At 44.1% G+C, this 11,647-nt stretch overlaps 1 protein-coding gene across 1 annotated transcript; it reads left to right on the forward strand.

Moving 5' to 3' along the window:
- Positions 1–254: 254 nt before the first annotated feature.
- On the forward strand, positions 255–10,799 carry LOC136965579 (insulin-like growth factor II). Its single transcript, XM_067259762.1, has 3 exons — positions 255–698; positions 10,239–10,370; positions 10,692–10,799. The coding sequence occupies exons 1-3, from the start codon at positions 255–257 to the stop codon at positions 10,797–10,799; spliced, it is 684 nt and encodes a 227-aa protein (XP_067115863.1).
- Positions 10,800–11,647: the final 848 nt, after the last annotated feature.

The following is an 11,647-nucleotide window of genomic DNA, read 5'->3' on the forward strand; positions in this document are numbered from 1 at the left end:
ACCAGTCGCATATGTTGGACAGAGGTTCTTGCCAATAACAACAAATCTAATGTACTGATGTACTGAGCTGAACCGACCTGATCAACTCAATCCTCTATACGTGGCATTGGAAAAGCGTCTGGTTTGGTGACCCTATTAACCTTATGGTAGCTTAGGTTTACGGTTTTGTTTTCATCTAGATTATTATTCCGAGTGCTCTGGCATGATAACTGATTACTGTTGAATATAACTCAAGTGCAAATTTAGTCAGAAAGATGTCTTCGTCAAGTCTAGTGCCGGTGTTTGCGCTGACAATGACGTTGTACATTGTTGAAATGGCCTCGGCTGAAACGCTCTGTGGTGGAGAGTTAGTGGACGTACTTCAGTTCGTCTGTAAAGCTAGAGGATTCCATTTCAGTAGACCTGGTAGGGCCAGCAATAGGCGCTCTCAGAACCAAGGGATTGTGGAGGAGTGCTGCTTCCGCGGCTGCGACCTCAACCTCTTGGAGCAGTACTGTGCTAAGTCCGAGAGATACGTGTCAGCCTCCTCTCTGCAGGTCATACCTGTGATGCCCGTTCTCAAACAGGAGGTACTCAAGAAACATCATGTGTCCTCCAACTACAAGTACATTAACTGGCAGCGGAAGGCGGCCCAGCGCCTTCGGAGGATCGTCCCCTCCATACTGCGGACCAGGAAGTTCCGGTTGCAGGGGGATCAACGGAATAACAATAATTTGTTACAAAAGCTAATGAGAAAGACATACGTAACAACAACAAGAGCCAAAACCCAACCGTCTGCAATGGGTAAAGGGTCTCTCCTTGGGGACTGGAAAGGAGTGCTTAAAGACCACAGAGCCACACAAGGCCCAGGGGTAGCTCTTAAGGTCCAATGATCCACCACTTCAAACATGAAACCTGTAAAAGGGAACATGGTCAGCAAGACGGAACATACACCTAGTCGAGTGGAGGTCACAACACTTATACGTTTAGTATCATGCCATGAGTCATTTTGTACTTCATAATAATAAACTCTTGAAATCCACTTGTTGCACATGTTACATTATTCGCCATCTCCCTGCAATACAATATGGTCTGTTCTAATCACATCTACCATGTGGGTGTTTTTATTATCTTCACAATGTGCGAGTTGGGAGAAACTGGGACCTACACATGTACCATCCGATTTATGTATAAACACAGGGTTGGACGGATGAGCGATTGGGTTGACAGTTAGTTTTGCCAGGTTGTATATGTAAGAACCATCAATTTTGACAGATATCAGGTAGTAGAATGTCAGGTTTTGGCGTCTATGTACAATGATAGCGTAACAACATCTTGTATGGTCTTTACCGTACGACTCTTGTACACCCTCTGGACTCCAACATATAAGAAGGCCACATTTCAATCTGTCGGAAATTCGTTTCATCTCTGAGCAATGACACATGTTTGGTTTAATTTCAGAGATGGCATTGAATTCTTGTTCTCTGGCTTGTAAAATGCTTAGTAAAGTATGAATGGGGTTCTGGTGTCCCAGGTGGACAAGCTTGATACCCCCCTCAACGTTCAGGTGCCCTACAACATTCAGGGGGATCGGTATCCTGAGGGTGGTATCTTCTGACCCATCACCGGCGAACTTGAAAATCTCTCTATGACCACTGCCGCCTTGATCGAAATTTACATTCTCCGGGTGTGATAGGACTTGCCATTGTGTTTCACATTTTACATCCTTTAACTTGGGGTCACGAACGGACGTTGTTTCTACTTCTGAGTCTCGTTTCATGTTAGAATCGCAGTCTTGCTTTTTAAAAGGTTGTTCCATTTTGGTAACTTCTGAAGATTGTAAGATTGTCAATTTTCTCTTAACAGCGATTTTGATTAATCTTCGTTTACACAGTGAAACCCCTACTTCCATGGGTAAAGGCTGCTGATGCAGAGTGTATACAATGTTGTGTATATGATTCTCATAGTCGTAGAAAAAATGACCTGTAGTGTTAGAGACACACATAGCTTGTTGTATGTCATCATCAGAATACGTCTTGACCACTTGAATACATCTCTCCTGAATGAACGTACTAAGTCTTTCAAGGGATGCCTCTTTCAGAAGTTTGATTTCATCTAGCATGCTTGTGATATTACACTTAAGTGTGTCAAAACCGAAACACTGTTGTATTGCAGCCAATTTAATGTTAGCTAGTTGAAAATCATTGTCCCTAGTTGCTAGCTTGATGTTAATGTCTTCATGGAAAGCAACGGAATGTGAAAGCTCATTGATTTCAATTTGCTGCCTAGCCAACTTGTCTTCCAGTGAACTTCTTTCAAGCTTGAAATTGTCTAAGATTTCAACTTGGCCACTACTGAGCTCTTCTATTGTGGTCTCTAGGGACAATATTGTCTCTATAAAGGCGTTATTGGACTGTGTCAGACTCTCAATTTGAGCATTAAATTCAGATTTTGTTTCTGAATGTTGAGAAAGCTCCTTGATTTGCTCCTGGATTTTGCAATTTGCAAATTGCTGCTTAGCCAACTTGTCTTCCAGTGAACTCCTTTCAAGCTTAAAAGCATCTAAGATTTTAACTTGGCCACTTCTGAGCTCTTCTATAGTAGTCTTTTGTAACGATATTGTCTCTAATAAGGTGTCGTTGGACTGTGTTAGTCTCTCGATTTGAGCATTACATTTTGCTTTTGTTTTTGAATGTTGAGAAAGCTCCTTGATTTGCTCCTGGATTTGCTCCTGGATTTTGCAATTTGCAAATTGTTGCTTAGTCAACTTGTCTTCCATTGAACTCCTTTCAAGCTTAAAAGCATCTAAGATTTTAACTTGGCCACTTCTGAGCTCTTCTATAGTAGTCTTTTGTAACGATATTGTCTCTAGAAAGGTGTCGTTGGACTGTGTCAGACTCTCGATTTGAGCATTAAATTCTGCTTTTGTTTCTAAATGTTGTTTACGAGTTTTCTCACTTGTCGAGTCTTTCTTGGCTAGTTGAGTTGTCAACGCGTCACGTTGCACACTCCACTCCATCTTCTCTGCTGTGTGAGCATTTACTATTGTACTCCTGTCCCTAGTGAGGTCATTGTATAACTCTCGATACTTGTTAAAACTCTCTTGTAATTCACTGAAACGAGTGTCTCTTTCGATGCGCTGTGTATTGTGTTCTACATCACAACACTTTGACAGCGCCTCCTTTTGTTGCATGATAGTCCGAGTACGGTCCAGACAACTAGACATGTCCTTACAGTCGTCTTGTAAACGGTCGATTTCCTTCCTAGCGGATGTCAACTCGTTCTGCTGTTTTACATATTCATTTCTCACAAGGATAAGTTTGTCACTGCGTTGCTTCAACATTGAACTGAGAGTATGTCCTATATCAAGTACAGTGTCCCAGTGTATCTTGAGGGACTTCATGATGTGACTGGGAGATGACAGGGAATCTCCGCCAGACGCCAACGTGTCAACGAGTGTTTGCAGATTGTCGAAAGTGTTACAGATCGCATCTTCATTCTCGGGGGATTCCAATAAATCATTAACAATAGTCACAAGTTGATGTTCGGGATCTCCCTTTACAATACTCACAATGTATTTCAGCGCTTGATCCGCTTGTTTAACATGGTCTGCGGTTTGTATAAAACTAGTCTCTCTAAATGTATCTCGTAGACTTTTACCCAGTCTACGGATAATAAGATCGTAACAACCACACAATTCCATAGCCACACCGAAGCCTATTGCGTCGCAAGCTTTCGTTTTTTCAAACGCTTCAAACCACTTAGCCAAGTCTCCGAAATTCGTCTCAAGTGCATCGACTGCTATTAAGGTTTCGTCAAGGGAAATTATTGTGCGGGGTTGCACAGTCAGGGCTGTTGACATGTCAGATTCCGTGTTAGATGGTGAGGATTCCACCTCGGTAGCCGAAGGGAATAGTTTTGATATGATACCGAAGAGCATTACACGAGAATCGCTTCCAGTATTCAATTGAAGTTGATGATCTACTGCTCTCTTCTCCGTTGTCTTGTGATGTTGTAAGGTAGCGGTCCCAGAACCTGTCTCGGTTGAGACCGCTGAGGGTTTGCCTGTCAGCCGTGCAGCCGATACTCTCGCGGCGTCTCTGTCGACATTCCTTTTGCCACAACCACCAGCCTGGGTCGGTTTCGTCTTCGACTGCTTCACTTTTGGTCTTGCGCTTCTTTCGCTGTTGTTTTTGTTGGTCTTCGTGTTCTGTAAACATTGAGATGCTTTTCCTTGATGTGAAGCTTTCTTGATGGCATGCTTGTTCTCTTTCTTGTCCCCAGTAACAACTTGAGCCGTGCTCCCACCACCAGGCGATCGGGTTCGGTTTTGGTCTTTTGTTAGACAGGGTGAACAATGGCGAGGTGGGTATTTGGAGCTCCTTCTGTCCTTGACTTTGGTCGACTTCCCACGCTCTACACTTGTCGACTTCCCATTTTTCCTCACCGCTTGCACTGTAGGCCCTACGGTGATTGAGGCAGTATCTATATTCCCAGTCTGCCCGATCTTGGATGTTTTGGAGGTCCGGCGGTGGGGTTTCTGATCTTCTTTCAATCCATCCATTGTCGGTGTATCGAGAGATTGTAGCACACAGTGTAGTGCAGATCCCACCGAGGAGCAATCTGTCTATTTGCGACACAGCTGGAACTCTCCGGGGTTCAGGCTCGCACACCGCGGGTGATATTCGATAATCGTACCCACACCGTTGACACAATTCAGCCTTATATTGATCACGCGATAGTAGATGCTGGTCAACTCTCAATGTTGCGTTAAGTTTACCCAACTCTTGACACCAACGGTCCAGGGATCCGCAACACAAGGATGTGAGTATCACTGCCTCATAGGGAGCGTGTATAACGTCTTTGATAATCTTTCCTCCTAAACACCTAGTCACCTCTAAATTCATCCATGTGAGCCTCACACGCAACCATTGAGGGGAGGACGGAACTGGTAAGAGGTGAGTGTGATGGTTAACACTTTGCCGTGAGAGACTAGACATGTCGGAATCCTGCTGCCACAATACACAAGTCCCCCACAGAGCGCATTGCGGATCAGGTATTGTAAGGACGCCGTGCTCACTCTGGCGGTGTAACCTATCGAGGGTTAGCCTACTCTGCTCATACAAGACTTTGAAGGCAAGCGGAGTTCCGAGTGTGGATAGTGTCTCGCTTACCAATTGTGAAGCAAGAGTATCCCTTTCTGCAGAGTCTAAGCTACATGATGTAGCAGCCAAGACGGTGTGGACATGACGGTTCATGCTGGTGTATATTCTTGATACCAACATCTCGGGTTGATGACCTGAAACGGTGTCCCCTGTGAAAGTGTATGTCTTGTAGTGCGCTACCATATCGGAGGGTGTGATCATTTTCACCCAGGCTAACGGTGCTCTGGCTAAAACACTGATTCTTTTAACCTTGTGGCCTTTGGAATCAATGTACGTATTGGAAAAGTGTTTGGCTGTAACAAGACCGTAGTTGTCTCCACTGTGGGCGTATACAGCCCTGAGAAGGATATAACATGTATTGGGAAGAACGTCGGAGTTAACGGGTATTCGAAAAAACCCATCAAACCCGGGCTCCGTCAGCGTTACGGATAGGGGTATCCGTTTCTCTATATCAAACATTTGCACCCAGGTGTATTCTAGTCGCGCTATGTCCTCTACCTCGTCGAATCTTATGGTCATGTGGCGGGTAGCGCTCCAGTCTCCTTTCTGGCAGGGTTCCATCGTCAGTCGTTCAGCCCTGTAAGTGTGTAAGCCGGTGTATAATAGAAAGACTAAAACGCAGAGTTGGTTTCTGGATAATAGTTTTATTTTAGTGTTACAAATAAATAAGACAAATAAATGAGACAACTGTGTATATTGTAACATGCTCCAACACCACATGAAATACTAGAAAGTCACTACGGGTCACTGGTAACTTTATCTGCAACACATGACTATGTAATCAATAGTCTTCAATGACAACTTTAAACTTCTCTGCGATCATGGCGGCCGATATAACATGGCAGCCAGATTTATCCTCTTGTGTAACGTAACCTTGGACTGACATAGATACGGACGGCTGATCGTCTTGAGTGGAAGACGAACCCCCCCCTTCGGCTTCACAGTCCTCCTTGGAACAATCTTCATTGTTGTAAGACTCACTGTCGCTGAGTTCGATATAGCAGCTGCGAGTGGTATTACATTTGAAAGCCTCCATATACTCAGTCATGGCCTCAAAGTCTTCAATCCCCATGACATTCTCAGCTGCTTCAATCGTGGCGTTATCAAACACAGAGTGACCAGTTGACTCAGAGAGAAGTTGAGTCTGCTTCAAGGTCTCGACATTGTCTCCGGTGTCAGATTCCGGTCTGTTTAAATCTTTGTATAGTCTCATAATCTCTTCAACCGCCTCTGGTTTCTCACCCAGGCTGTGTGTGATGTTTAAGTAGACGTGTAGGTTATCATTACATCCTTCACATCCTTGCCGACCCCCTTGGACTCTCTGCCACCCGTTGTCAAAAGCTTTAACACCATAATGTGTGCAGATTACAGCTTTCAGCCTTTTAAAGGATATAGCGCGAATGCCTTTAAAAAGCTCGACGTCATGTCGGAGGACAGAGTCCGATGTGTTATCAGTCATAACCTTGTTGATCTCTAAACGCTCAATTGAAGAGTTGGGTCATATCAGACACTGTTGACCATGCACACTGCACAGCGTGAGAATAACGTTTCTACATCCACTAATACTTCGGAAAATATAGGCTGACTGCATTTCATACAAGATGTGTACATCTGTTTCAAGTCAGTAAACGTGCAGGTGTTGACATCTCTGGTGCTGAGTGGGACGTTTATCATGGTCGCAGCACAGCATGAAGACACAAATTTCAGTTGTTCAAAGTCAAATTCAACGTCAATGTTTTTTGGGTTACCTTTCACCTCAGACGAGTGGAAGGTCTGATTCTTTAGACATCTGGAGCACCTCAGGTCTCCCTCGTCCTTGGGCGGCTGCGGACCGGGTTCTCCGGGTACAAGGAGTATCTGCTTGTGATTATGGTCCACCCAGTTGATGTAGCAGTTTAGCACGGCGTATAGTAGCATCTGACACTCAGGCTTTAATTCACTCAGCTTATGAAAATGCTCACTGTGAATAATGTCAACAGCTTGACGCAGTTCAGGTAGACAAGCAGCCGCCATTTCCAATGGTTGATCAGTTGTGTAAGCGATGGCAAGGTTGTAATAACAACTAAGGCTCCATTCTGAATTGAGTGTAAGCATAGGGTGTCCGATTTTTTTCACAACTTGGAAGGCTTTGATGAGTTTTGCGGAGTAAGATTTCCTCCTCATCGAAAAACTTAATTTCTGCCATCTAATTGAACCTTCAACGGAGTCTGAGTGGACTTTCTTCCTTTTCCGATTGATGACTTTATGGACATCAACATTCTTCACAGGTTTATTACGACCCTCCTTGCTAAGCTCGGTCTTACACGCAGATGACTCAAAAGGTTTAGATTTGGGTTTACGTTTATTGTAGAAGTGTTTGGTAGTTAGGTTTCTTGACACAGTTGTCAATGTGTCACTACTCTGAGATGTAATTGCTATAGATGTCTCATGTAAACTGTTGAACGAACCAACTTCAAAATCTTGGCTTTGCAAGGCGTGGTCTTTATTGCACTTCAATGGTCCGTCCAAGTCATGGGTGTAAACTCCTGCAGTAGGTGGATATTTCAGCTGTGGGTCTTTGCGACAATGTTGGTTGGTTAAGAGGGTCACAGACTGTCGTTTAGGCTCTGGTTGGATGTCCGACCGATTTATGAGGAAATCAACAGCCGTGGCTCTAACTGTGTATAACTTCTCTGTAGACTCCTCCTCATTTAAAATCAGATCTTCCTTTTGGTACCTATAAAAGTCAGCCAAGACAGCCAGTCTGATCATAACCTCCCACCCCTCCATTCTTGACAATTCTTCCTTGTTCGGTAATGCGACATTTAAGTCTTGTGAGCCGATTAAGACTAAGGATAGATCATCCCAAAGATCGAAACATAATTTGTAAGCGTCTTCGCACTCTGATAGATTTGTCTTAGCCGTCAACATCGTCGCTATTTGTGTCTGTATTCGGGGTGTAGACGTGTTATCTCTTGATTTAGAATGGCATACAGTGCTAAGACACTCCAAGTAAGCCTGCAAGAGGATGGATTTTGCATAACGACGGGACCCCACGACTCTGGTATCCTCTACCCCTGCCCTGCCAACCCCTTTGCGCCGGTCCTTCTCAATTCCCCCGTGGTGTTGCATCTCCATTGTCCAAATCTCTTCCCCAACGAGATCCTGAAAGTGCACGCTGAGCACCTGGGGCACTTCTTGGCTTTACAGAACGTACCTCAGATGGATGGAGGTTTTGAAAAGACTCTCTTTCTGGGTCTGTGTAAATTGTTTACTCGGGAGAAGGTCCTTTCACTTTACAAGACAATCCTGACTGACCAAGTGCTGGCTAAAAATGTTGTTGATGTACCCTACGGAGACAATGACGGAGAGAAGTCCTACCCGAGCATTTTTGTTAACTTCAACAAAAACATAGCAAGTCAGATCGTGTCTTTACTTCGCAAGTTGCTTGAGTTGTTTAACATCGAGAAGCTTCGCAGTGGTAAAATGACGTACCAACGAGGAGAGGAGCCTCCTCATATCATCTTTCTTTACCTCATTCAACTACTGGCAATATTTGTGAGCAGCTCCATCGAGGAGAAACACCTTGCTGTCATTTTGAGTGTTGCGTCGGCTGTCTTCCTGGACGCGAATTTTTGTAACCCCTTGTGCGCCGCAACTATACTTCGTCCGATGTTCATTCCTTACTACGGTGAACAAGTGAGTGCTAAAAATCGAAAAGGTGACACGGAGCAGGAATGCCCTGAAGCGAAATTGCGATATTACAAACTCTTCACAGGTTATGAACTTGACAAGAATGGCGATGACGTATCGGTGATGAATGGGGGTCTACACTGGACCGATGTCAGTATACTGGAACGTATGCAAGGGTCTAAGATCGTAGAATGTGAAAGCAAAAAGCTGTGGTTTGTGTCACCTCAGATGGGTGACCGAATGCTAATGGTTAAGAATACCGGATTGACAATGATGGGAGACCAGAGAGGTGAAAAAGTCATTACCATCTGCAATTACCTGATGTCCGATCATGTAATGGCTTACATTCAGAGCGCTGTATTTGGTACAATATCTAACATGCTACCATGTCACGCAAACAGCGACTTTAGTCAAGATGTGATGTCGACCATCAACCATTCTATGGCTAAATTCTCAAATGCGATTCATCACCAGAGTGAAAACTTGCTGACAAATGTGCTTAAAATGAAAAATACATGCCTGAACACCAATGGGGTAGGGTTCACTGGACAGGAGAAAGGCGCGTCGTTACAGTTTGGTAGAGTTTTCACTGGCACTGAAGACAAGAGACCCCCTCCGGTTTCCGGCAGGATGGGAGTTTTCACCTCATTGAATCTGGGACTGTCAAACGACACCATGATGAAGGCTATGTTGACCATTGCATTGCGTGAAGGTTCTGGAATGGTTAGCGGTGTTAATTTACACAAGATGTTGTCTACAGTTTACAAGCCCGTGGGGGTTAACGAAAAGGTGAACGATATTCACTTCTATGGGCGTTATCACAACACCTTTAACAAGGGCGAATTTACAGAGGTTGCATGTGTTAAATCCATGAGCGACCCCATCTACAACAGCTTGTTGCATGATGGGGCTCTGTCAGACTCGAGTAAGTATCAGCTAACCATGGCACACGGAGCCTTGCCTATGTGCACGCTTACCCTTGCCATGACCATGAGACAGACTGTGATGATGGTTATGGGATTTTTTTGCTCAGAGCTAGCCCGTGTCATTTACACTCCAAAGGTAACCGATGTTAACTTGTGTAGACAACTCACCTCACTATCTATGCCAACAAAGTTTAGACACGGAAAGGATGATGAGAGCAACAACACGTTTGACGCATCTTATAGCATGTCGCTAAAGTTAACTGGACCAGTCTTCAATAGGAACGTCGGCATGACAGGTAGCAACTATCCAGATTTGGATGAGATGGAGTGGTTGCAAGCTACCGACAACAGTCTTCCCGATTACATAAAGATGTCGCTAAACACGATAGGTGACACGAAAAAGGAGGTTGCGAAGCTCATGAGGGAGAAGAATCTGAGATACAATCGTATGTTGTTTCTGACAGGAGGGAACAACACTGTGTACAAATTCTCCTCTGTCTTTGCCAATGAGGAGTTCATGTTCCACGCACCCATGATGACGCTGTTAAACATGACGATTTTCTCCAGCAAGAACAACAGCAATTACGCCACTGTCAAGCTATCTAAGCTGCGAAGCTGTTACTACACTGTGAGGGTTTTCAACAATGAATGCATTGACACATCACTTTACAGTTGCCAAAGTAAAGATTTCAACCGTCCCACTAATGAGAAGACCACGGTCGATGAGATGGTGGAGAGGATCAAGAAATGTGTGTCTGTTCTATTACCTAGGATAGCCGTGAGTCGTGTCAAAATAATGGCTCCTGAGTTGAACGAAACTGATTTCAGCTTACTACTGTCGAAACTTAAGAATGACAACATCAAGGTGACCGGAGAAGTACAATATTTATATTCCATATCTTCTTCCATGGCGTCAGAAACGAGTACCCGTGTTTCTACTGACCATCAGGTTGGTATGAAACGATCTACAGATGACGTGACAGGTAGCCCTGAGAAAAAGAAACTCAACGCTGATGACGAACTGAGCATATTTGACAGCTACTTTGAGTCGGATTGAATGAAGTCTTGATAGGGAATTGACCACGTTTGACACTGACTTAGGCTTCGGTTTATTTACCATGTTTGACACAGACTTCGGATTTGACCACCCAGATTGAAGACGTGTATATATCCTATATGTTGTAATGTTGTGGTGTATTGTATGTGTGAAATAAAAACAAATGTTAACCAGCCACATCATCGTCTATACTTTCTTTATTAGACATTAACAACGTGATGATAAGTTGTATTAAAAGTATCAGAGGGGTCTGCAATTCAGGAATGTATGAAATGGATAATGTGCAGGTGTAACAGTTCAACTAAAACCACCATTTGCCTGTAAGCACAGCCGAGAGTGTGTAAGTCCTCTCTCACGGTGAAAATGAATCGATTTTCCATGCTGCCGATTGTGCTCCCTAATTGACCATTGCAGACTCTTGGTACCCTCATTTTATTCCGAGAATCAAGTCTAACAAACTCCTCCATGGCTCTGTCGTAATCAAACTCTCTACAGTAAGAGAGTTCAAGCTCCCCCTGTTCAAGCCTGGCACAGATAAGAGGATTGAGTATTCCGCTGACTGAAATGAGCCTATCAGAGTTGGAGTTGGAGTTATCCTCGGGACAGGTAATCTTGGTAAATTTGCACATAAGAGGCTGATTGTTTTGGTGTGACACCCTCGCAACATTGGGAGGGTCAAATGAACACATTCCGTATATGTTCATAAAGTCATAGGAGGAAGAGGAGGAGCTACGATTTTCCACATGCTCTCTCACCATACTCTTTATGTCTAACAAGGCTTTATTTCTCAGTTCACAGTACACACGTCTGTACTTCTCATCGATGGTCTCACATCGTTGCTCTCCTGA

The sequence above is a fragment of the Osmerus mordax genome, chromosome 21 (genome assembly GCF_038355195.1).
Source record: "Osmerus mordax isolate fOsmMor3 chromosome 21, fOsmMor3.pri, whole genome shotgun sequence".
In the NCBI taxonomy this organism is placed as follows: domain Eukaryota; kingdom Metazoa; phylum Chordata; class Actinopteri; order Osmeriformes; family Osmeridae; genus Osmerus; species Osmerus mordax.